At 55.9% G+C, this 24,375-nt stretch overlaps 2 protein-coding genes across 8 annotated transcripts; one reads left to right on the top strand and one right to left on the bottom strand.

Annotated features, from left to right (window-relative positions):
- The first annotated feature begins 311 nt into the window (after positions 1-311).
- Positions 312-24,044, top strand: LOC109701803 (chloride channel protein ClC-Ka). Of its 7 annotated transcripts, XM_074081243.1 has the most exons (22): positions 7,585-7,806; positions 11,173-11,310; positions 11,475-11,548; positions 12,120-12,238; positions 12,814-12,942; positions 13,695-13,823; positions 14,471-14,610; positions 14,946-15,023; positions 15,122-15,200; positions 15,757-15,882; positions 16,197-16,281; positions 16,370-16,471; positions 17,093-17,177; positions 17,428-17,601; positions 18,156-18,225; positions 18,375-18,485; positions 18,800-19,061; positions 19,847-19,980; positions 22,164-22,252; positions 22,405-22,488; positions 23,249-23,335; positions 23,627-24,044. In XM_074081243.1, the coding sequence occupies exons 4-22, from the start codon at positions 12,139-12,141 to the stop codon at positions 23,672-23,674; spliced, it is 2,112 nt and encodes a 703-aa protein (XP_073937344.1). In that variant the 5' UTR covers positions 7,585-7,806; positions 11,173-11,310; positions 11,475-11,548; positions 12,120-12,138; the 3' UTR covers positions 23,675-24,044. The 7 variants fall into 7 exon arrangements, with proteins under 7 accessions (XP_073937345.1, XP_073937347.1, XP_073937349.1 ...); XM_074081244.1 differs by lacking the exon at positions 7,585-7,806 and adding an exon at positions 312-414 and having other exon boundaries at positions 11,173-11,548; XM_074081245.1 differs by having other exon boundaries at positions 7,588-7,806; positions 11,173-11,548; positions 18,848-19,061.
- Hspb7 (heat shock protein family B (small) member 7) lies at positions 3,558-7,417 on the bottom strand. The gene is made up of 3 exons (XM_020173213.2): positions 7,106-7,417; positions 6,468-6,601; positions 3,558-5,260 (listed from the first exon to the last, which is right to left on the bottom strand). The coding sequence occupies exons 1-3, from the start codon at positions 7,305-7,307 to the stop codon at positions 5,081-5,083; spliced, it is 516 nt and encodes a 171-aa protein (XP_020028802.1). The 5' UTR covers positions 7,308-7,417; the 3' UTR covers positions 3,558-5,080.
- Positions 24,045-24,375: the final 331 nt, after the last annotated feature.

The following is a 24,375-nucleotide window of genomic DNA, read 5'->3' as shown; positions in this document are numbered from 1 at the left end:
ACACACTGGGTTCCAATGTCCAGCACTGCAAACAAACAGGCAAAAAAAGAAAAGAAAAGAAAAGAAAAAAATGTGCCAGAAGGAAGGGAGGGAGGGAGGAAGGGAGGGACAAGCCAATGTATGGTCTTGCCCACTCCTCTCTGGCTTCCTGGGGCCAGCAGCTGTGCTCAGTGCCCTTCAGGGAGGCCCCCTTCTCCCACAGAAGGTCCTCCCTGGATCTGGCCTTGGAGGGCCTCAGAGCTTGGAACTGGCCTCTACCAGCTGCTCCCAAGGAGTTCCAGACCGGCTTGGCTAGGCTTGGGGTACTGACTGTAAACACCACACTCCCAGGCCCACAGACTGCTGCCTTGGGCATCAGTCTGGCAGACTCAACTCATAGTGTCCAGAACCCTCTCTTCTGGGGACAAAGCCTGGGTAAGTAGGACCTGATCTCCTTCCTGCCCAGAAAAGTACCCCAGCAATTCTCACCCGGGCTTAGCATTTACTGAGCTCATACTAAAGCACCAGCTTGGTGCATATACCAGTCTGGTAGGGTGGGGCCTCACCTGTGTTTAGCCAAGATGAAACTATAGCTTCTGGAGCCTTCTTGCCTCTGTAAGAGGCACTCAAGTTGGGTCTAAAAACTCCTGTTTCACCTCCACCCCCAGGACCCAGGCTGGCTAGATTTTCGGAGCGAGGCAGGGAACCTTTCAGCTCCACCAACTGCTTCTCTGTGAAGAGAAGATCACCCCAAATTCAGGCCAAGATGGGGCCCAGGGCAGTGTGGGTGGTAAGGCTGGGGAGGTCCTGATCCAAATCTAAATGAAATCACAGTAGCTGAGCCTCCTGGGTGTTGTCAGCATATGGCACACGGTTGCCAGTCAGCTACAATGTGCCTGGCACTGCACAGGCATCAGATCCCCAGGCTGCACAAGCATCCCCAGCAGGTAGATCCTATCAGCAACACTGTACAGATGGCCAACTGCGGCACAGAGAGGTTACTTTACTTACTCAAAAATAAAGCTCAGAATCAGCCAAGTCAAGCTTTCATCTCAAGTGGTCTGGCTTCAGAGTGTGATTTTTTTTTTTTTTAGCATTACTGGGGTTCGAACTCAGGGCCTTGGGCTTGCTAGGAAAGCACTCTACCACTAGAATCACTCCACCTGCCCTTTTTACTTTGGTTTGAGTCACACCTCCAGTCCATTTTGCTGTGGTTATTTTGGTGATGGGGGGGGGGGTCTTGAACCTCTATCCTCCCAATCTCAGCCTCCCAGTAGCTAGGATTACAGATGTGAGCCAGCGGTGCTTTACTGAAACCAGCTAGTTACTTTCATAGTGCTATAAACATTTATTTAGTTCCTTTTCCATGCCAGGCCTGGAAGCAAGAGAGACAGAATAAGACATCAGCCAGCATTATGCAGAACTGAAATTCATGTCAGACTGGGGAGCAGATGGAGGAGGTGGGGGCCATAGAGGATAAGGGGTTTGGTCTGGGGGAGAAGTCCTGGGCTAAAAGCAGGAAGGTTACATCTTCATTTCAACTCTGCCACTAACTTGGTGGGTTTTTTTTTTTTTTCCTTTTGGAATATGGTTTTTGACTTTATTTTTGACAATGTTCAGGTGGTTTTACGACAAACTTACAGAAGCACATTAAAAGTCACATAAATATCACCAAGGAGCCTGGCACTCTCTGCTAGCTGTGCCACTAGCTTGTTGTGTGACCTTGTGCAGGCCCTATCCTTCTCTGGGTCTGGGCCTTCCTTGGATTGACTTCCTGAGAGGTGGGGCTGTCCAACCAAGAGGATGGGCCTTAGGTTCTGCCCCACCCCTGGGCATGTGCCAGGTTGGTCTGGAACACACTATCCTTCTGACTGCTGGGATTATAGAAAAGCACTGCCATAGTCCCCTAGGCTAGGCCTTTAGAATGAGGGCATCTCCTGGTCCTTTCTTCCTCACCTGGCCTGCGTTGGCATTTCCCACAGGTCTCTGACCCCAGAGACCTGGGTCAATTTCCCTCACCTAGTGTCCAGACCGGCCCCCAGTTATAAGACATGGGAGTGAGTTCCCTTTCCTTGTGGGAGCTAAGGGAGGAGGGTGCTCCCTGGTGTGTTTGGAGCGGGGCAGATCTGTGCTGACACAGTAGAGGGCTTTCCAGAGCGACAGACTAAAGCAGACAAGGATTCAAAGCCCAGTCATGGCACTTCCAAGCTGGGTGACGTGGACCAGTTGCTTGACCTCTCTGAACCTCCATATCCCTCTCTGTATAACAACAACAGTAACTACCCCGCGCGATTACTGGGGTGAGCAGTGTGCCTGACGCACCCTGGGGGGGTTCAATGAATGGGGCAGCTATAATTACTCCTCACGGTGGGGGCGGGGCGCAGGGCCTGCAGCCAGGCCTATATTTAGTTTGGAAAGCGGTGTTTGTGTGGGGGGGTGGGGGGGAGGAAGGTGTCCAGAGACAAAGCGCCCAGCCAGTCCCCGCGCTCAGAGGACAGAGATGAAAAAGACTGTGGACTGCGCCCACATCCCCGCCCTCCCTGTCCGCGAGGTCACCTTGGCCCGAGTGGCTAAGGGCTCGCTTAGACCGGTTTAGCCGGGTTCCTAGCGGCTGGTTTACTGCGCTGCCCTTGTCCCCACCCCTACCCCCTTCCCCCTTCCCCTTCCCTTTCCCCCTTCCCCTTCCCTTTCCCCCTTCCCCTTCCCCTTCCCTTTCCCCCTTCCCTTCCCCCAGTGTGCGACCTGGGGAGGCGGCAGCTGGGGGCGGGGGGGGGGGGGCGGAGGAGGCTCCGCCCACCGGCCACCAGGGAACCGCCCCCTTCCTAGCCTGCGCCCGGCTCCCTGGCTGCGGTGGGAGGGGCTTCGCGGGGGTCTCGCGGCCAAGGTGAACCCGACCTCCATTGGGGGCAAAGTGGGGAGAGCTACTCTGGCTCCCCCCACACCCAAGCTCTGCGCTGATGAGTGTCGGGGCTGCAAATAGCCCAGTGGAATCAGTGAGTCACCAAGGCTGGAAATTCTGCACCTCTCTCCTCCCCTCCACTTCTCTGACCGCAGAGTGGTGCTCCGATTTCAGCAGCGCCTGGGGGGGTGTGGGGTCACTCCAAAGAGCACCCCCCCCCAGGCTTCCTGAGCCAGCCAGCACCCCACCCTACCCCGGTCCTATCCCCTAGTCTAACTGGCTGTCTCAGGGACTGAACGACTTTGGGCCAGTGAGTCAGCCTCTCTGGGCCTCAGAGCCCCCGGGGGGCTAGAAAAAGGACTTCAAAAAGAAGCCTGTGTCCATCCCCCTGTGACAGTGCTGGGCACAGTGCTAGGTACATAGTCAAAGCACACCAAATACTCTGGAAGGAGAAGGATCCAAAGGGAAGGGCAGCAGTCAGGGTCAGGGTCAGGGTCAGGATGCTGTATAAGACCGTTCTCTAGGATAATCCTGGGACTCCTGCAGATGGGGTTTGGGAGCCAAGGAGGCCAAGGAACACCCACATTTCCTGAGATCTTAAACGTTTCTGTTTACATTGGGGTTTCCCAGCCCAGCTTCCCCACCCCATCCCAGGTTTGAGAGCTGCAAGGCCCACAAATCTGTGATATGACGGTCCTTTATTGTGTGTACATCTTATAGCTCCCGGACTCTCCCAAGGCCCCCTCCCCGGCCTCCCCCTGGACCCCAGAATGGCAGAGTTAGGCCACCCTACAGCACGCTGACCCCAGAGGCTGGCCCCGCCACTTCTCTGGGGACCATGACTAACTGTGAGTCACCCCTCCCTTTCTCCCTGCTTCTGTATGAAGGAGATTGAGCCAGAGTTATTCCGGGCAGCTAGGGCTCCCCAAGGTTAAAGCTGATCAGGATCCTTTCCTGGATTGAAGACCAGTAGGGGATGGGTTTGGGCTCTTCCTATGGTTCCCCCTCCCCAGCAGGACCACATAGGCGGGTTCATGGCTCCAGGGAGGCCCAGTGAATGGACAGAGGTGGGGGGACTGGCAGCAGCTGGGACACCCTGGGTTCAGATCCAATCTTCAGTGGCAAGCCCAGAACCCAAGAGCTCAGTGTTCCCATTCAGAAGGAGACACTAAATCTGATTTTAGAATGTTCTAAATTTGGCTTCAACCAATGGTAATGGTGAGTATTTGAAGAAGAATGATGGGTGTGTGTGTGTACATATGTGTGTGTAACACACAGCCTGTGGATTCATAGATAAGAAGGGGGAAGGACGGGGTGGAGACTGCCCAGAAGGGAAGGTTGCAAGAAGCTGGAATCCACCCTTGAGGTCCCAAAGCCCTGCTTTTGCTCCACTCTGTGGGGGATCCTGTCTGCAGGGGGAGCAGCCTCAGGGGCCTGGGTCTCTGGTGGGAGGGAGAAAGAGCCATCCTCCATACCCCAGCCTCTCCTGGAGGCACCTGGAGGTAGAGAACAACAGGAATTTCACATCGTTTATCATGAACCAACTGTAGGCTGCATTCATAAAACCTGTCTGTGTACAGATGTCATGTACCCTGCCCTGGCACAGCTGGCTGACTAAAGCACAGAGCAATAGGTAGCCTGGCAGCTGGTTTGAGGCTTAGACAGTAGCAGAAGGACATTGTTGTCATGGCTGACTCCTTCTAGCCTCTTTGGGCCTTCTGGCAATTCCACCTAGATAGGCATCACTGTCTATGACTGTCCCTTTGCCTCTCCCACTCAACTTAGCCAGGAGCATCCCCGGGCCCCAGTGTCCCTGCTCTGCAGAGACGCCACAGATGGAAGGACTTGTCTGTCTCTGTCCTGCAGATTGTTTGCCCAGAGACCCTGCCTGTCCCCATTCTCTTCCCCAAAGTGGGTTCTTTGGGACCTCCCTATCCCCACCCAAACCCCTCTATTCTGAATTGAAGGAGGTCATATCTGAAATCCAGGGGCCATGGGGGAAGCAAGGGGGTCCCTGGCCTGCCTTGGGCAAAGTAGAGGGCCCTAGTTTAGGGGATGACCCACCTGGGGCACAGGGGTCTTTGGGGCTGGAGCCTGAGCTGAGATGTTCTGGGGGCTATTGTCCAGGGTTCAAGGGAGACTTCCCTGGCAGGCCAGTTAGCAAGGAGGCAGATGGGGGGAGGGCAGGGGCAGGGGAAACCCTCAGATTTTTATCTCTGTCCGGAAGGTCTGCTGGACATGCTCTGTGTGCGGATGACGCCGTGCCCGGATGGTGAGGCTGCCGTCCTCCCTCAGGGCCGAGGTCACTGATGTTGGGTCTACATCCTCTGGCAGCTGGCACTTGTGAGCGAAGGTGTTCATGACCGTGCCATCAGCTGCCAGCTGGGGAAGGAGTGACAGGTCAGGGAAGGCTGCCCAGCTCTGCCCCTTCCTCACCATCCCGACTCCAGCACGCTTTACATGTTGAGGGCTTCTGCTGGCAGGCTTGAGAGGGCTGGCCAAGGGCCAAGGGCTGTTCAGGGGTGGGCACAGAGGAGCTTGGAGGAGCTCCAGGAGTCCCCGGGGAGCTGGCTCCATGTGAGAGAGAGCTCAGCTGGGTGGGGACAGAGGTCCTGTGGCAGTGGCTCAGATCTGGGGCTCCTGAGCAGTGTGGGTAGATGACATGGGCTGTGCCCTCGTGGATGCCCAGACACTCTGTGCGTACACTGCCAGGGCTGCTGCTCTCCCTCACAGCTCAGCCAGCACATAGTGTCCAGTGGAGTCTGGGCTGGCTGAGTCACTGTCGGGGTGACAGGGCTGGCACGTGCCACCATAAACCTGTAGTCCTGGCGCCCCTGGGAAGACTTCCCAGGAGATCAGACCATGCTCAAGGGAGGAAGTTGGGCCCTGGGGATCAGGGAGGCCTTGGCAGATCTCTAAGACACAGGTGGCCCTCGCAGCCTGGAGTAGCTTTTTTATTAGGCCTGGCCACACCTTCCTCTGGGACACAGGCCTCAGTGCCTCCTGGGGGCTCAGACTCAGAGCTCCTGATAACTTGGTGACCCATGAGTGGAGAAGTATGCAGTTCAGAGTGTGTGTGACTCTGAACTGCAGGACCTCTGTCTAATCTGGAGGCCCGATACAGGGCCCCAGGATGGGGTCTGGGCTTCTGGCACTGGAATGGAAGAGGGCTAGAGATGCAGCAGGAAAGTATATCTCTGCCTGCTGCCTAGATAAGCTCCCCTCCCCACCTCCCAATACCTCCTGCCAGAGGAGCTGTCCTCATTCCACCATGGCCATCTCCCTCCTCTCCTCTCCTGTCCTTATGCCTCACCCCTCAGGTCCCTTATACCCACATCCCTTCAGCCCTCTTCCATCCCAGAGGCCCCCCAGCTGCAGTGGGCCCCTAAAGAATCTGGAAACCTTGAGTGGAGAGGAGCCTGAGGGTAGGAGTCCCTGACCCTTTAGCAACAGGGGACAAGACTTCCAGTTTGACCTGGGAGAGTTTGGGTGGGGAAGGAACACTGTTAGGGCAGGAGGTAGGATCAGGGGACACTGAGAGCAGGGGCTGGAGTCAGGGTCCAAGGGGTGGGGTGGGGACCAGGCTCACCTTCTCAGCCCGCACCTCAATGTGGTTGTTGGAGGTGGTGACAATGATGTCTTCTGGGGAGAAATCTCTCACGTCCACTGCAAACTCATAGGCATCTCCGAGGGTCTTGATGTTGCCTGGCCCCCCCTGACGGGCTGTTCGGGAGGGCTATCATGAGCCAGGCACTGGGCCTGCATCAAGAACCCAGGTCTCTGTCCCCTTGGGAAATGGGTGGCTCCCTCAGGCTACCTCTCCTTAGCAGCTGCTCCTGAGCCCTTCCTCACTCTCGTAGTCTACTTGTTGTCTGGTGGCATGGGCTTCCCACAAAACAGATTTTTTCATGTTTGTGTATGTGACACTCAGTTTGCAGCAACCCCACCCCAGCCAGACCTCCAGGGATCCGGCTAGGACCTGGTCACAGTTACAGGCCATGTGGGGTTTCTGGAGCATATATCATCCCTGGGCCATCACTGTTCATGGGAGGACTTATTTCATGACCACCTCTGCCTTGTGGTCCCCTCTGTCTGGACAGCCACATGTGACTGTGGGCTATGCAGCACTTATTCCTGTCAGGTCAGCCACAAAAGCATGTTAGTTGGTGCCCTGAGTGGATGTCCCTACCTGTCCCTGCCCCCTCCCCTCAAAGCCCCAACACTTGCCTGGGAAGGCCAGGGGCTCCGAGTGGGGCCGCCTGAAGCTGCCGAAGTCCTCGGAGAACATACTCAAGGCCTTCTCCATGGGTGGGTCCTGGGCTGGGAGGGCACGGGAGGCCGAAGAGGAAGAGGAAGAAGAGGAGGAGGAGGAAGAGGAAGAATGAAAGCTTCTCTCCGCTCGGAAGGAAGAGGAGGTGCGGTGGCTCATCCACAGGCAGCGTGGGCCCTGGCCAGGCGGGCAGGGGTTGGACAGGAGAAGCGTGTGGGTGCAGGCCTCCAGGGGAGCATGCTGGGGCCCTGACTGCCAGCGCTTTATAAGGCCCGACCTTCCCTGGGCTCGGGGCCAGCCCCTTGTCTACTAGCTAAATTTAGGCCTCTTCATGGCCCGGAGGGGGCTGGAAATCTTCTGGGAGAAGCAGGGCTGCTGACAGTCAGACGCATGCAGACCGGGTTGGAGGGCTGAGCTCACCTCCTGGCATTCCAGGCTGATTGCTCCAGTCCCAAAAGCCTCTGCACACCATGGAGCAGGGGTGGGTCCTGTCTTCTGTCCACTCAGGGTCCCATGCCTGCCCTGGGACTCTATAGGTTTTGTGTTTTCCCCACCAGCCTGGGGTCTCTCTAGCATCCGTGACTCTCCCTTCAGACTCTGGTTCTCCAGGGCCTGCCTGTGCCTCCCCCATCAGACTGCAGATTCTTTGAGGACAGAGGTGGGTGAAGGACCCTCCCCCTTCCCCTTGCTCCAGCCCCTTGTGAGATGCCAGGAGCTCCATTTATAGTCCATCTCTTAGGAAAGGCTGAGATGGTGGGGGTGTCTGTTTGTGTGTGAGTATGTTTAGCTGTCTCCCTGACAGCTCCCACAGGGACCTGGATGCCATCCTCCCCTTCTCTCCCTCTCTTGAAACATTTTGGGGTCCAAGAGAAGAAAACTGGCAGCTGGAGGCAAGACTGGGGGTTTGGGCCCAGACTTGGGGAAGGGGGCAGACAAGGTGGTGATTGTCCTTAAAGATCTAGGAGGTTTGGGTCCCTGGAGTTCTGCTTGGCCTCTGTCTTAGAAGAGATACCTGCCCAGGACTGCAGGACTTCAGATCTAGGTAAAGGAGAAGTCTGGGAACAGGTGTCCTAGCTCTGATTTCTGGGGTGCCTCTGGACCTGGGCTTCCTCCTGCAAGCTTCCCAGCATCCCTCTGATCCAACAAGGCTCATAGGGAAAAGGTATTAGTCCCATTTTATAGTGTGGGAAATGGAACCTCACAGAAAAGGAAGGGCTAGACCTGTGCAAGTGGCAGGGCTGGGAGCTGGGATTCAAACTCAGATGCTTCTGACACAATGCCCTTTTTTTTTAGTTCTAGGGATGGAACTCCCTTCAGCCATGCTCCAGCCCCATTTTTGCTTGTATTTTGTTTTTGAAATAAGATCTTGCTGCTACCTTTGCCAGGGCTGGCCTCAAACTCACTATCCTCCTGTCTCTGCTTCCTAAGTAGTTGGGATTATAGGTGTTTACCATCATACTTGGCCCCTAAAGCCCTCTTGAACATACATGTGTGGAGACAGAAGGCCTTGAGAAGGTCCTCACTGCCCACAGAGCCAGAATAAATGTCATGCTGGACACTCCCCTCAGCCCCCAATCCATCTCAGCCTTTCCTAAGAGGCTGGAACAGGAACCTGGGGAGGGCCCTTCTGGGAGGTGGGAGGGGCCCTCTGCTCTGTCCAGGAGGCAGTTTGGGGCTTTTGCTCTTCTCTCCCAATTCTGCCCTTCCTTCTCAGATAGGCAAGCTCCCCTCCCTCATGAAATGCCTCTGGTTGCTCTAGTCCACTCAAGGCCCTTCTAGAACCTGAAGCACTGACTGTCTGCCTACCCCTAACCCCTGGTAGGATGGCACGGTCTTCCTGTGTTCTGTCCCCTCTACCCTATCCAGTTCCCCTGCACAGGGTTCAACTGTGTCCCGATTAGTCTGGGGGTTCTTGAAGATGAGGCCTGTTTCCCTTTTCTCTGGATCCCATAGAGTGCTAGGTGGGGGAGCCTCCCAGTACAGGACCTCATGGGGCTAATGGTATGTTAACAGGACAGGGCAGGGCACAGGGCAGCAGGGGCCAGGGTGGTGACTGGTTCAAGAAGGGTCCTGCCTGAACCTGGGCCTGTGTTACTTCTCCTTGCTGAGGCGGTGCTGGCAGGGCTGTGGGAAGTCACCAGCACTGAGGTGAGATGGAAAGTGGTGGGGACAGGTGGGGGGCTGCCCACCAGGGTAACAGGAGCCAGTGGCTAAATGCAGACACCCTGTCATGGTGCTGAGGACCTGAGTCACTGCTCCTGGATGTCAGAGCTCTTTACCCACCCCCACCTACCATTCTCCTCCCCTTTCCCCTATCCCTGAGGCGTCATCCTCATAAATACTGAATCCTCTGGCTTCACTGGCCAGGCAGGATCTCAAAAGGTCATCGAGGTCATTCCCTGGAGTCCAGGCATGCCTCTTCCTTCAGATCACAGAATAGGAAGAGCTTCAAAGATGAAGTAAGCCCTTGAATCTAGGGAGCATCCCCCAAGCACAGCTCCCCAAGATTTGGATTTAGGGTCTTGGGAAGGACCAAGAATTTGCTCCCCTCATCTCCCCTCCTTCCTGACTGGAGGCCAGCATCCAGAAACCATTTATGGACCACCTCCTATGTGCTGGGCACTATTCTAGACCTGAGGGACTTGAGGGAAAGGCAGGCTGCTGCTCCCAGGCTCTCCTCATTGGACAGAAGAGGAATCAGTCTGCTGCCCTCTTCTCAGCTTCCTGGTGCTCACAGGATCCAGGAGTCGGAGTGAGGAAGTACAGGGTCAGCTGTGACACTGTAGTGGCAGTTGCCCAAAACCAGAGATGGGTTTGGGATGTCAACAGGGTGTCCAGATACCTGTGACTGTATACAGTCAACAGGTTGGTGTCGCTAAGGTGAGGGTGGGGCCCGGGTCCCTGGATCCATGCAGAGCAGCAAGCCCCCATCCCCAGTCCAATCAAGAGCAGCACACTCGTTACTATTTTGAATTGACTAGGGGTGGAGGCAGCACAGGGGCCCAGATTTTAACAAATCATGGGAGGGCCATTATGACTTTCAGATGGGTGGCTTTGTCTGGAGCAGGGGACAATTGCCCAAATCTAAAAGTGGTACTACTTTGTGCCCTGCTAAGGCCTCAAAGCCTGGGGAGCTTCCATTAGGAGAAGGTCAGCCTCTACTGTGTGACCTCAGATGAGTAGCTGCACCTCTCTGACCCTCCATTTATCATTTGTAAAATGGTGAAGTTAACTCGACTCACATGGGTGGGGGAAGAGGAACTGAGTGGCAGGCATAGAGTGCCTGGCGTGTGGCTGCACACACACATGCTTGCTCCCTCCCCATCTCTCGTGATACCCATGTTTCTATCCTCTCATGGGGTGAGGTAAGGTCTGTGACATCGACCCAGTCAGAGCCACAGCCCCTGGGATACAATGGTTTGAGAAGCAGTTTTCTGAGGCTGAAGGGAACAGAAACAAAATTCAAATTCAAGTTTCTCACCAGGTCCTGAAGGCCTCCAGCTGCCCCCATTCACTGCCCTTCATCCCCCCCCTTCCCTGAACAAGATGGGACAATCAAGTCAGCACCATGGAACACAATGTTCAGGTTTAGGTGTCAGGCAAACCAGAGCGGGGGTGTGGGGGAGAATCCAGGCTCTAGCCCTCAGTCTCTGAGATCTGGTTTGTTGTTGAGATGGGGACTAGATGTGCTGCTCAGGCTGATCTTGAACTCCTGGGCTCAAGCCTTCCTTCTGCCTCAGCCTTCAGAGTAGCTGGCACTTCAGGTGCATGCCACCATGCCAGCCAGACTCTGTGATGGCTAAGGAGAAGCCTCACTCCTCCCTAATGCTATTTCTTTCAAACAGGATTAACTGGCCACCTACTTGGGTTCTGGGAGTCCTCAGAGAAATTCTGGGCAGTGCTGAGCACCATGCCTGGCTCCCAGGGGTGGGGTGTGGGGTGCAGTCATAGCTGCCCCTACTGCCTCATAACCATCTGCTTTCTCCTCTCTGTCCATCCCCTCCCCTCTCCTCCTCTCTTTCAGTGCCCTGGTGAGAATGCAGAGCTCTGAGCCTCAGCATTAGGTGTTCACTGGCCTGCTGTGAACACTGGCTTCCCCTCCCAGGCCTGGTCCTCAGGAGCCTGCAGTGTGGTTGGGTGCCACCTTCTGCCCAGCTCTGGTGTATGTATGCGGACATCCCTGCTCCCCCACCACACCCCTTGGCAGTTGTGCCCTGTATACTAACTGGCCTAGGGAGTTCTAGCTGGTTTGTCAAGGACAATCTTAATGTCCTCTGGTGGGGGAGGGTAGGCAGGCGCTGATTGGTGGAGTGTACACCTGTCCAGGTGCAACAGAGCTGTAAACAAAGAAGCTGTACTGGAGGAGGGCCAGTCCGGGCCTCTGCAGAGTGGACTGACAGGTGAGGGCTCCTGGGTGTGCAGCAGGGCATGGACTTGGATTTTCAAGGGATCTCCAGGCTAGGGCAGGCAGGGCACGAGGTGGGGAAGGGAAGGAGGCACAATCACTCTTAGGGGTCTCTTTCTGGAACTGGGATTTTCCTGCCTGCTGTGGCCTGAGATGAGGGGCACAAAGTGCTCAGGGATGGGCATAGGGCATCAGAGCCATCCATGGGACCCAACAGAAAGAGTGCCACCCTGGGCAAAGTGATAGCTCTGAGCATAGAAGCAGCCTAGTGTACCAGAAGTGGGGAGTAAGGGGGCTCTGTGAGGTCTTAGGGTCCCAGCTATTCCCTGCCTGCTGCTGAAACAGACAATATAACTAGCACCCCACACCGCAAACCCACCCCCCTGCGGTGAGAGCCTCTGTGAAGAGGACCCATCAGGGCTGTATTCCTTTCTTTAACTTCCTGCTCACTCACATGCACATGCAGAAGCGCACACGGTCTTTCCTTTCTGTTTGGGAGGTAGAGTCTGGATGAGCCTGAGGGGATGGTGTAGGTGTTAGAACTACTCACCAAGGTCTGCCATCAGTTCCTTCATCAGAAAACCCATGGAGGAGCTGGTGGGGCTGCGTGAGGGCTCCTTGGGGAGGCCTGTGACTCTGCAGGAGCTGTGGGGCCCGTGTCCACGTGTCCGTCAAGGCATCCGATGTGAGAGTTGGACCCCTTCCTCCCCATGGAAGATCCCTGGCGACATCACCCCTGCCACGCACCCCCCATCCCCAAGCCCAAGAGCCCCCCTCCACCTGTCCTCTGGTCCCCCCTCCCTCCACCAATAAATACTCGAAGAGTCTCCTGGGTGCAAGGAGAGAAGGGGTTATCTGCCTCCCCTCTGCCTGTGGGTCAGGTGGGCCAGGCATCAGCTCTTGACCTTTGGGATTCACAGCACAAGGCCTGGTCACTGTGTCCACTCTCTGCCCACCTGTGCCAATGGAGAGTTGGAGGGCCAGCTGCTGGGAATCAGGTGCTACAGAAAGTATCTGGGGAGCCAAGGACATGGGATGTGTTTTTGAGTCTCAAGTTCATGGTTCACTTTCAGACCTGACTGTCCCTATAGACAGGGGACAGAGAAGGCAGAGACCTCAGAAAGAGGCAAAGTGCAGCCCAGCCCCCTCATGACCCTGGACTCCAGCCCTGTCCTCTCCACCACCACCCCGCCCAACCTCCCTGCCCAGACCCCAGTAGCCATCCACCCCACCCTAGCTGTGCCCCCAATGGCCTGCCAGGTGGCCTGGAGTGGCTGAAGCAGAAGCTGTTCCGTGTGGGCGAGGACTGGTACTTCCTGATGACCCTCGGGGTGCTCATGGCCCTCATCAGCTTCGCCATGAACTTTGCCATCAGCCGAGTGGTCAGAGGTAAGCCCTGCCCGGCATGCATGCCTGCCCTGGCCAAGGGGTTTCTGCATGCCCTTGAGATGCCTCATTGTCAGGACAGTGGGGTGGGGATAGGGCTCAGAGCCTGGAGCTCATCCTGGCTTCACTCCTGACTTGCTCTGTGACCCTGGACGGGCTGTGGCCTCTCTCCTGGCCTTGGCCACCTCATCTGCACAATGAGAAAGAGTGAGCTGGATGCTCCTAGCAGCCCTTCTCCCTCGGCACTGAGCCCCCTCTTCACAACACCCTGTTCCTTCCCTCCCTCCTGGCTCCCAGTTAAGTGACCCTTGACCACAGGCACAGAGCTTTCTTCCCATCCTTAGCAGGCTCCACCCTGAGGCTTCCCTGGAAGAGGGAGTGGGCAGGAAGGACCTGAGACCCTTCTCTGGACACTCAGCTGCCATAGTGAGGACCTACAGGGACTCCACACTCTGTGTCATTCAGTCCTCAATAAGTCTGCAGGACCCTGTGAAGAAGGCACCATCACCAGCCCATGGTGTAGATGGGGAAACTGAGGCTTCTCTGAGCCTCAATCACTTGCCCATAGTCAGTCAGGCAGGAAGTAGCCAAGCTGGGACAAGGGCCCAGGGTCCTATTCCAGTTTCCTCTTGGGGCTCTGCCACTCCCTGGGTGGTATTGGGCCTCCATTCCTGGTCAGTCAGTGGACATCACAGCATGTGCCCCCAAGGGCTGCAGAGGCTCTGGGTGGCTCCCTGATGGCTGGCCTTCCCCAGCACACAAGTGGCTATATGGGGAGCTCGGGGACAGCCACCTGCTCCGGTATCTTTCCTGGACCGTGTACCCGGTGGCCCTCCTGTCCTTCTCCTCGGGCTTCTCCCAGAGCATCACGCCCTTCTCTGGAGGTAAGTCCTTGGTTGTGACCTTGCCACTGGCCAGTGTATCTTTCACTGTAGTCCCCACTGTCACAAATCTTTTCAATGGCGTGGAGCTTCTGAGGGGACAGAGAGGAGCAGTAGCCCAATTTCACAGCCAGAGCAGCCAGCTGCAAAGAATAGTACCATTTCCCTGAAGTCCCACAGTTAGAGGGCAGAGGTGGACTCCTGGGTGACTGGGGCTCAGGAGCTTCCTCTGGTTCCTCTGGGCAGGGATGGAGGATTGGTGGCAGGGTGTTCTGCAGAGTGAGGTCAATGGCTAGTGCAGGGAGGGGCTGAAGGAGTGTCCAGCTCCCCCGCCTTCTATGCCACCTTCAGCTCTAGGCCAGTCAGGGTGCTCCTGGGTGCCCCCAGTGGTGGCCTGACATTCCACCCTGGGTCCTCTATCCCTGCCATCATGGTCTTCCAGTCTAAGTAGAAAGAACATAAACAACTCCCATCCCCACTCTGACCTTCAAGATTCTTCTGTGAACTGAGGTCAGGAGTTTTCCCCACATAGGGTATGGGGTTCTCCAGCAGGATAGAATGCTGCTGCCATTGAGCAGGCACTGTGTGCAGGGGCTGTGTGTGCAGAGACCTAATCTAGACTTTGTCCCTCTCCTGCCCACCTGGGCAAGGCTCTGGAGTCCCCGAGCTGAAGACCATCTTGGCAGGTGTGGTCTTGGAGGACTACCTGGACATCAGGAACTTTGGGGCCAAGGTGGTTGGCCTGTCCTGCACACTGGCCTCAGGCAGTACCATCTTCCTAGGCAAAGTGGTATGGGCAAGTGAGAGTTCCTGTCCTCCCCCTCTGCCTTCCCCATCCCCCACCACAGCCTGTCCTGCCAGGGGAGCTCAGTCTTAGAGCACAGCCAGCTCCCTAGGTGTGACCAAAGCCATCTGTGGATGGCCTCCGGGCATTATGAGGGTGTGAGTGAGGAAGCCATGCTGTCTCTGGGTCAGGCTTGTGGTTCCTGACCCCTGGGTCTCTAAGAGGAAGAGGTAGAAGGAGGAGGAGAAGGAGGTGGGGGATAACGGGAAAGAGGATGAGGTTCAAGAGCCAGCCTCCCCAGGGCACAGGCCATCTGCCCTGCCCAACACCTCACCCTGCAGGGCCCCTTTGTTCACCTGAGTGCGATGATTGCTGCCTACCTGGGCCAGGTGCGCACCAGGACCATCGGGGAATCTGAGGTGAGGAGCTCAGGTAGGGATCCTCTTGGAGGAATGGGAGAGAGTGGAGGGAAATGAGGGAGGTGATTGGTTCTGAGCCCAGGACCCTGATCCCCCAGAACAAGAGGAAACAAAATGAAATGCTGGTGGCAGGGGCTGCTGTGGGCGTGGCTACAGTCTTTGCAGCCCCATTTAGCGGTGAGACACTCCTTGCCTCCCCTGTACTCTAGGGTTCCCCCATCCCAGCCCCTGGACCTGCTGGCTTGGCCAGACCAAACAGGTAGATCTGGAGCCCAGTGAAGAGGCCTAGAGACAGGGGCCCTCTGTAATTCTCACTGCAGTCTTTCCCTGGGTACAACCATCCCAGGGTACGATGGAGTGTCCACTCGCTCTTGGCCTCCCCTGGACACATATGGGTTTGGAAGCCAGTCTGCTGGGTGGCCCTGGCCCAACAAATTCATTTCTCTATGCCTGTTTTCCTCAACTGTAAAAAAAAGGGGACCATCCTCCACCCAAGGTGAGAGTGGAAACACACAGGCATGCCAGGGCTGCCCCTTGGCCCGGTCCCAGGTCAACAAGTCCTCCCTATCCAGTTCTCAGGCCCTGACTTCTTTTCCTTCAGCTCAGGACAAAGGTGATAGGAGGTCCTGGCTGCCCAGGCTGCAGGACCGCAGGTCAAAAGGGTCAGGGAGAGCCTGACACCCACGTTCTGAAAATGTGGGGTCAGGTCTTCCTGAGTTTAGTGTCCCCCCAGGCGTCCTATTCAGCATTGAGGTCATGTCCTCCCACTTCACCATATGGGATTACTGGAGGGGCTTCTTCGCTGCCACCTGTGGGGCTTTTGTGTTCCGCCTCCTGGCTGTGTTCAACAGTGAGCAAGGTGAGTGTCCAGTTGCCCACTCCCTGTCTCCTTTTTCCTCCTTTCCTTCCCTGACTCTGTCCCTTCTACTTTCCCCCTTCCACTTCTTCCCCTTTTTCTCATTCTTCTCTTTCTAGAATGACAGAGGGTCTAACCTGTGCTGGGCAGGGTGGACATCAGTAGAGGGCTGAGGCTGGCAGGGACTCAGGAGGTGAGGCCTGGCAAGCCATGGACACATGGGATGGGCCTTGCTCCACCTCCAGCCCTGCCTGTTATTCTGGGACCAGACTTAGGTGGGGAGGGATGTGACCTCAAACCCCACTCTTCTTCCCCAGAGACCATCACGTCCATCTACAAGACCAGCTTCCGTGTGGACGTGCCCTTTGACCTACCTGAGATCTTCTTCTTTGTGGTCCTAGGGTGAGTGGACCTTAGGCCTGAGAACTCAGCTAGGGTCTCCTCCAGGCCCAACCTGGGGAACTCTGGAGTCACCTACCTTCGTCTCCAGGGTCATTTGTGGTGTCCTGAGTTGTGCTTACCTCTTCTGCCAGCGGACCTTCCTTGGCTTCGTCAAGAACAACTGGTTCACCTCCAAACTGCTGGCCACCAGGTGGGCCAGGGGCTGGGCTGTGCCCTCAGGTAGCCCCCTAAACCGAACTTATACAGAAAGCCCCACTCCATACCTGAACTCCTGTCCTCCCATGGAACCTCCAAACCCCTCTGCATTTACAGAACTCTATTCCTTCTCTAACACCCCACCAGTCTCCACATCCACTGACCCTCCTACTGCAACTCTCCCCTCTTAGGATCCAGACCCCTCACTAGATCCCTGCTTCCTCTCCTCCACAAGACTGCTCTGACCCCTGCCCTTGGCTTTCCTCACCCCACCACCTCCCCCTGCCCTATGCCAGTGAGTAAGAGCTCCTCCCTTTCCTGGCCCGGTGTGGCCTGGCTTTGTCCTTTCCCCCAACTGCCTCTGTCCTAACCTTCTCCAGCTGAGACCTTTATCATCCCAGGTCTCCTGGGCCCACTCCACCTGTTTCTTCCCTGGAGGGGGCTGGCCTGACACCTGCTCCTGATCTTTCCTCCTTGCTAGTTCTTTTCCCTGTCAGTCCTGGCCTGCCAGGGCCTGGGTCTGTCAGTCCTGGACCTGGTCCTGGGTGAGGAGCCCCTGTCTCCCCACATTGTGGGGGAAGAATGGAACCTACATCCAGCTCCTCTCCCCCCACAGCAAGCCTGTGTACTCTGCCCTGGCAGCCCTGGTTCTGGCGACCATCACCTACCCTCCTGGCCTGGGCCGCTTCATGGCCTCTCGGGTAAGGAGCTGAGCTGGGGTGGGGGAGCAGGGAGCCCCCGTGTGTTGCCCCCTTTCTGGGTATTATTTCAGTTCCCCACTTCCCAAAGGAGAGGCCTGATATCATTTTGAGAAAGAGGAGACCATACATAACTCAGGGAGACCGGAGCCATCTTTGGGTTCTCCACTGGGACACGGCACAGTGGGAGTTGGGGCTCAGTTGGGTGGTGAGGTGGCTGGGGACATGCTGAACTGTCACTGCCCCTGTCCAGTTGTCCATGAAGGAGCATTTGGACTCGCTGTTTGACAACAACTCGTGGGCACTGATGTCCCGGAACTCGTCCCCACCCTGGCCAGCCGAGCTCGACCCCCAGAACCTGTGGTTTGAATGGTATCACCCGCAGTTCACCATCTTTGGAACGCTGGCCTTCTTTCTGGTTATGAAGGTGGGTCCCCAGGTGTGATCAGAGTCAAGCCAGCTCTGGGAGAGATGGGGCTGCCTACACGGCTGGAACCTGGAGCCTCCTCTTAAACCAGATCCCAGAAATGCCCACTGTACTCCTGGGTAAATCACTTCAGCCCTCTGAGCCTAGGACCCGCCCCCCCCTCTCCTCCTGTGATGAGGCTTGCTATCTTGCACAGACTGATTTGGAACTTGTGATTCTCCTGCCTCACTTCCTCACTTCCGTGATTACACACAGAGCCATCACACCTGGCTTCCTTCTTTAAGATGGGCTAGAGGCTATCATTACCTAAAAAGCAGGCTGAGAGTGAAGAAAGGAACGAAGCTGGCGTGTGGCCTGCACACCTTGGGCACCTTCTCAGGCTGCAGTTCCCTCCCCTGGTTGAATTGTCCCTAATGCCAGACACTGCCGTGGGCATAGGCCTGGACACCCTTTTTTCTAGGAACCTCCTCACCCCTGTCTTGTGCCTCCCTTGCCCTCACCTTGCCCACTTGTCAGTAACTTCTGCCCTCTGGTGCCCCCCACCCACTCCACAGTTCTGGATGCTGATTGTGGCCACCACCATCCCCATACCTGCTGGGTACTTCATGCCCTTATTCATCTATGGTGAGTCTGGGGTCCTGAGGCTCTGAGAGGTTCAGGAGCATTAAGCAGGGCCGTGGCTCCCTCGTTGCTGGCTCTTAGCAAGGTCTTTAGGGAAGAGGGCGCAGGGCTGGGTCAGCATAACTGCCCTCTTCACCCTGAGTCTGTGGCAGGGGCAGCCATCGGGCGCCTCTTGGGGGAGGCTCTCTCTTTCATCTTCCCTGAGGGCATCGTGGCTGGAGGTGTGGTCAACCCCATCATGCCTGGGGGGTATGCTCTGGCAGGTGAGTGGGGCTGGACCTGGTGGGGTGGCCAGATTTATGGGGCTGGGCTACAGCTGGAGAATGGGTGGTTCAGGAGGACTCCCAGTGGTCACTGAGCTGCCCAATTTGTCCCCCACCCCCATTCGGGCCTGTCCCCTCCCTGAGCCCTGCCATCCCCTGGGTCTCCCTAACTCTCTTGGTTCCTGTCTGTCCTCCATGCACATCCCCTCCCCATCCCTCTCCTCTCACCACGCCCAGGCTTTGGGCATTTCCTGCAGTGGCCGTCAAGTGCCCTCTGGACGCAAACCCAGCCACGGTCACGCCTTTCCCTCCAGGTGAGCCTGGGCCCTGGCCTGAGCTGCCTTGCCCTGGTCTGCTTCCAGGGGCTGCGGCCTTCTCTGGGGCGGTGACCCACACCATCTCCACGGCACTGCTGGCCTTTGAGGTGACCGGCCAGATTGTACACGCACTGCCTGTGCTGATGGCGGTGCTGGTGGCCAATGCCATCACCCAGAGCTGCCAGCCCTCTTTCTATGATGGTACCATCATTGTCAAGAAACTGCCCTACCTGCCATGGATTCGGGGTCGCAAGATCGGGTGAGTGGGCCGCCTGGGCCTGGCTGATGGGATGATGGTGTCCTGGACTCAGATGATCCCCAGAATATGGGGACCATCCACCATGGATGACCTTGGACATGGGGAAAGGAGGGTGAATCAGTCGCCCATTTGTTTGATTTCCCCAGTGCCCCACGGACTGGGTGAGGAACCTGGGCCCAGGCAAGGCACATTTCTTGCTCCAGGTCACATGGAGAGTGAGCACCACTCCCCCCAAGGTCCCCGCTTGTCCCACTCCTGCTCTGCTGCCCTTGCTGGGTAGCTGGGAGCTGGTATGGAAATGGGCTTTGAGGTCCTTACTCATCCAGACAGCACGCCAGCAGCTTCTATCCCCAGCAGGTGCTCAGAGGTTCTGAGGTCCTGGGTCCAAGTCCATCCTCAAATGCATGCGAGCTCCTGCTTGCTCCAAACCTGTTTCCTCATGTGCAAGATGGGTGTGGGGGTGGGAAGTTTGTCGTGTAACTTGCTTTTCAAGTAAATTCTCCAGGAAGGGCTGCTGGATGAAACAGACCAAACTGGAACTGGTCTGGGGACTCTGGGATCCCAGGGGCTGGAGGGTTTAAACTGGGACTACTAGTGACACAGTCTCCAGGTTCCTTCTCACCGTGGGGTCCTAGGACTTGCTTATTCTAGGACCCTCTCAGTCTCCATCTCCACACATGATAGCCTCGAATCCTGTCCCAGCCAGTCTCCCCCGAGTCCCCCTGCCTCATCCTGGGGTGACATCCCCTAGCCCAAGACCTGTTGGGAGCCTCCCTCTGCCATAGCTCCCACCCTGTGACTGTGGGGCACTTCATGAACTCCACCATCACCACGCTGGCCAAGGACACCCCGCTGGAGCAGGTGGTCAAGGTCGTGACCTCCACTGATGTGGCCCAGTACCCCCTGGTGGAGAGCACAGGTGCCCAGCAGGAAGGGGGTGGTGGCTGCTAGGGAGGTGGGTTGGTGGGAAGTGGGGTGTCTTCCTCTAAGGCCTGAGTGTCAGGGCAGAAGGGGTAAGAGGAGAATTGCACCTGCACCTGAATCCATGCTCTGTGGCTTAGCCGCTGTGTGACCTTGGGCAAGTCACTTCACTGCTCTGAGCTTCAGTTTCTTCATGGGTGAAATGGACATGATAACCACTCCCTCTGGGGTGACTGACACCTTCAAATGAGAGATGAGAGGGTGCTTATTCACCCCATGAAATGAGAGGGTGCTTCTTCACCCCATGAATGGCTCTTGGGAACCTATGATCCAAGCCTGGTGTGCTTGGGAATGGAGGAAGACTGATGGGGCTACTATGAGGTCTTCCTGAAGCTTCTTCCTTAGGTGTTCTGTCAGCATACCCTACTTGAGTGCCCTTCCCTAGTCCCTGGTGCCAAGAAAGCATGTGTTTTTAAAGATAATGTCTCTTGTTAAAAGTTGGTTAAATCTTAGTGAAGGATCTAACTAGAGCCTCCCTTCCTGTTGACTCAAGCATGGTATCTGAGCAGGATAGATAAACTGGGAGGTCTAGGGGAGGGGGTGATCCTTGTCCCACAAGGTTACAATCAGCCCATGAGTCCTCTCTGTGCCCTGAGACAGGGTACACCCTGGGAAAACAGCATGGCTGGAATTTGGTCCCCACTGCCTAAGGGAACACACCTTAGGCAGTGAGTGGTGTGGACATCCCTAGGGGTCAGCTATACACATCGCCATCCCCCCTCCCTAAGAGGAAGACCACCACTGATGAGTTGATGGATCGAGAGTTCACCTCTGAAGCTTTTAAGAGCTCTTAAGCTCCATGAATTTCAGTGTCCTCATCTGGAAAAGGGATCCATATGCAATGTTGTTATAGGTTCCACCCCAATGCGAGCTATCTCCCTACTCTAATTGGACACCTTTAGCATTCTGCTACAGAACCTGCCACATATCTGGTTACAGATTTTGCATATGGATGAGCCTGCCAAAATGCTGCACAACCTAGAACAAGGAATTGGTCCCAGAGACAAAGGTTTCATCTACCGTTAGAGCCACAGTAAGCAAAGAGCTCCCAACCAGACAGACCCAGCTGTGGAATCCACTGCCCACCCAAGAAATAGCTTTGCTTACTAATAAGGGGAGGGGCATTTATATGTCTGGTTGTCAAGTTTCTTTGTTTGCTTGTGGGTGAGGATGGAACCCAAGGCCTGGGACATGCTAGGCAAGCACTCTGCCACTAAGCTACATCCCAGCCCAGCCCTCAAGTTTGTATTTTATTAGAAGGATAAATACCAAGCTGGATTTTCCAAATGGAATACCCACCTGGTACAGTGGCAGATATTTGTCATCTCAGCTACTTGGGAGACTGAGATTGGGAGAACTGAGGTTTGAGGCCAGCCTGGGCAAAAACATAAGGAGACCCCACATGCTTGTCAACCCGGCTACATGGGAATCATAAATAGGAGGAACATAGTCCAAAGCTGACCTGGGCAAATACATGAGATCCTATTTGAAAAATAACTTAAACGAAAAGGGCTGAGGGCATGGCTCAACTGATAGAGCACCTGCCTAGCGTGGGCCCTGAGTTCAAGCAACAGTACCTCAAAAAACAAAACAAAACAAAACAAAAACCTAGAATACCCACAAACTCCTGCCATAATCGGAGTAAGTCTTGCTGGGCCCCTAGCATACAGTAAACCTAAAAACATGGTGACCTACCAGGTTCACCCCATCTGTCACTGGCCCAAACACTAAGCAAAATTTCCTGCAGTACAACAGAGGAGAAAACTCTGCTCTGACACCCAGACCTCATCACACAGATGTCCCCCGCTTCCTCCTGACTTGAGGACCTGCAGCCTGAGGATGCTCAGTGGGTGTCAGTTTCCCTCCTGGCTAATGGAGTCTTACCCAGCCACCCATAGCTGTCACATGTCCACATTGGGAGGCAGTGACCTGGAGCAGGACTATTAGCCCGTCTGTGCCTCTGAGCCTCAGTTATCTCATCTGTAAATTGGGTGATGATGGCTCTTACTAACTATAGGCTGCTAAGATTCCTAGAAGCCATGAGCACACCCAGCACCATGGTGGGTGCTCAGCAAATGGGAGTTCCTTCTTCATAACACACCCTCCCTCTGCACCTGCTAGAGTCTCAGATCCTAGTGGGCACCGTGGGAAGAGCCCAGCTGGTGCAGGCCCTCCAGGCTGAGCCCGCTTGCTGGGCTGCAGGTCAACAGGTGGGTCCCTGGGAGGGTGTTTGGCTGGAATGCGGGAGGTCAGTAGGGCTGTGAGGAGAGGGGCCAGCTGATCTGTGGGAGAGGTAGTTTGAGAGTATACCCTGCAGTGGGGAGGCCGACCCAGGCCTCCAATGTCCTTCCTGCATTCTCAGCGCTGTCTCCAGGACATCTTGGCTGGGGGCTATCTCATGGAGCCAGTGACCCTGCAGCTGTCCCCAGAGACCTCCTTGCACCAGGTAGGGGAGAACTGGAGAAGGCAGGCGGACAGGGACACAGGGGTGCAGGGAGGAGCCCGATGGAGGAGCTCAGGTCCTCCCGAGCTGAGCTGAGGTACATCCACTCCCCACCCCTGGCAGCTCCTTCCTGGACACCTCTTACTGCCAGGCTCATGTCAGGGTCACGAGGAGAGACCAGGGAAGGGGGAGTGTGGGGAAACACCGACTCCAGGTGCGTCACAGGGAGCACACATGGATCAATGTTAGATAGATCTGCCACACTTCCTCCTGTGTTCTTCAGCAAATTATTTAATCACTACGGACAAATGGGCCACTTGGCCGTGGCTCTGGCTTCTTTGCTGGGGTGGGAGGGATGCCCTTGATGCTGGGTAGCGGAGGCTAAGTCACTTCACCTGAAGCCTGGTCCAGCTGCTTGTGTGGACTCTGGCTACCCCTAGTGGTCACACTGAACATCACAGGCTGGGGCCCTGGTCTTATTCTGGTTTGTGTGTGTGTGTGGGGTGTGTGTGTGTTTGTTGTGGGACTGGAGTTTGAACTCAGAGCTTTGCACTTGCAGACTTGGGCTGAACTTCCAGGCCCAGACTAGCCTTGAACCGCAATCCTCCTGATCTCAGCCTCCCAAGTAGCTAGGATTTTATAAGCGTGAACCCAACCCTGATCTTTGCCTTACCTGGGGGAGGCTGGGAGAATTTCTAACTTTGAGATGGGTTATTGGGCAAGGGTACTTCTGCCCCAACATTTCGTACAAATCCTCCTGCAGACACACAACCTGTTTGAGCTGTTGAACCTTCAGTTGCTCTTCGTGACGTCGCGGGGCAGAGCTGTGGGCTTTGTGTCCTGGGTGGAGGTACCAGGGTCTTTGAGGGTGGGGTAAAACAGAGGAGGTGGGGAGCACCAACATCCTCTCATTCAAAGCTTTGGGAGCTTCATAAGACTCCAACGAGCTCTGCTTCTGGCCGAGAATGGCCACTGGGCCTGGAAACCTTCTCTGTGTTCAGTGACCTCAGCCATGCAATGGGGAGGCACCGGCTCCAACATCACCCCAGAATCCACCTTAGGAGAGCTGCTAGTGCCATAGCCCACACTTGCCACCTCCTTTAATCCTCCCCGCTCCCCGACCCCTTGTTCTCTATTGCAGCTGGAGAAGGCAATTTCCACCCTGACCGATCCACCGGCCTCAAAGTGAGCCAGGCTGGTCAGCCGGAGCAGGGCACCCAGATGCCTGGTGCCTGAGATTGGGCAGAAACCCCACCTCTCTTCCCATCACTACCCAGTCCCCTCCAGCAGCTCAACTCCATGGCAGAGCAGGCAAGTCTCTAGCCTGGGAGAGGTTCCACTACGGGAGATGACAGCTCCTAGCTGGAAGGACAAATCCCACCGTGGATGGAGCAGAGTGTGAGATGGCAGAGAACTCATGGGGGGTTGGTGCTCAGTGAGTGATGAGCAATTCATGGTGAAGACTGGTGTGCACCATCACCAAGGGTGGCCCTTGTGCCTTCCTGTGGTTGTCTGTTCTCAACATGAAGCCCCTGAGGAAAATAAAGCTGACGCCCAGAGCTGCTGTTCACCCTTCTCTCCCTCCAAGGTTTCAGGAGACAAAACTCAACATATAAAAATCCATAGCTTCATAGCAATGTGATTATCTGTAGTTCTAGCTACTTGGGAAGGTGAGGTGGAAAGTTCACCTGAGCCCAAGACTGGAGACCAGCCTGGGCAACATAGAGAGACCATGTCTCAAAAACAAAGGTATGTGTGTGGGAGACATAGCTCAGTAGTAGAGTACTTGTCCAGTATGCTCTCCCTCCCAGAGTGTGCAGAGTAGGGAGCAGGGCCTCTGTCTCAAAGGGGCCTCTCTCAGCTGCCCATTCATGTCCAAATGATTAAGGA

This window comes from Castor canadensis, chromosome 7 (genome assembly GCF_047511655.1).
Source record: "Castor canadensis chromosome 7, mCasCan1.hap1v2, whole genome shotgun sequence".
NCBI classification, from domain to species: domain Eukaryota; kingdom Metazoa; phylum Chordata; class Mammalia; order Rodentia; family Castoridae; genus Castor; species Castor canadensis.
The sequence above is the reverse complement of the archived record's forward strand: the minus strand, read 5'-3'. Positions and strand labels throughout refer to the sequence as shown.

Coding starts and splice junctions, on each gene's coding strand:
- LOC109701803 (XM_074081244.1), top strand. CDS start 12,139: ATGGAGGAGCTGGTGGGGCTGCGTGAGGGCTCCTTGGGGAGGCCTGTG. Junction 12,943..13,694: donor CATCAGCCGAGTGGTCAGAG/GTAAGCCCTGCC, acceptor GGCCTTCCCCAG/CACACAAGTGGCTATATGGG. Junction 18,226..18,374: donor CATGCCCTTATTCATCTATG/GTGAGTCTGGGG, acceptor AGTCTGTGGCAG/GGGCAGCCATCGGGCGCCTC.
- Hspb7 (XM_020173213.2), bottom strand. CDS start 7,307: ATGAGCCACCGCACCTCCTCTTCCTTCCGAGCGGAGAGAAGCTTTCAT. Junction 6,602..7,105: donor GGAGCCCCTGGCCTTCCCAG/GCAAGTGTTGGG, acceptor CCTCCCGAACAG/CCCGTCAGGGGGGGCCAGGC. Junction 5,261..6,467: donor TTGAGGTGCGGGCTGAGAAG/GTGAGCCTGGTC, acceptor CTCCTTCCCCAG/CTGGCAGCTGATGGCACGGT.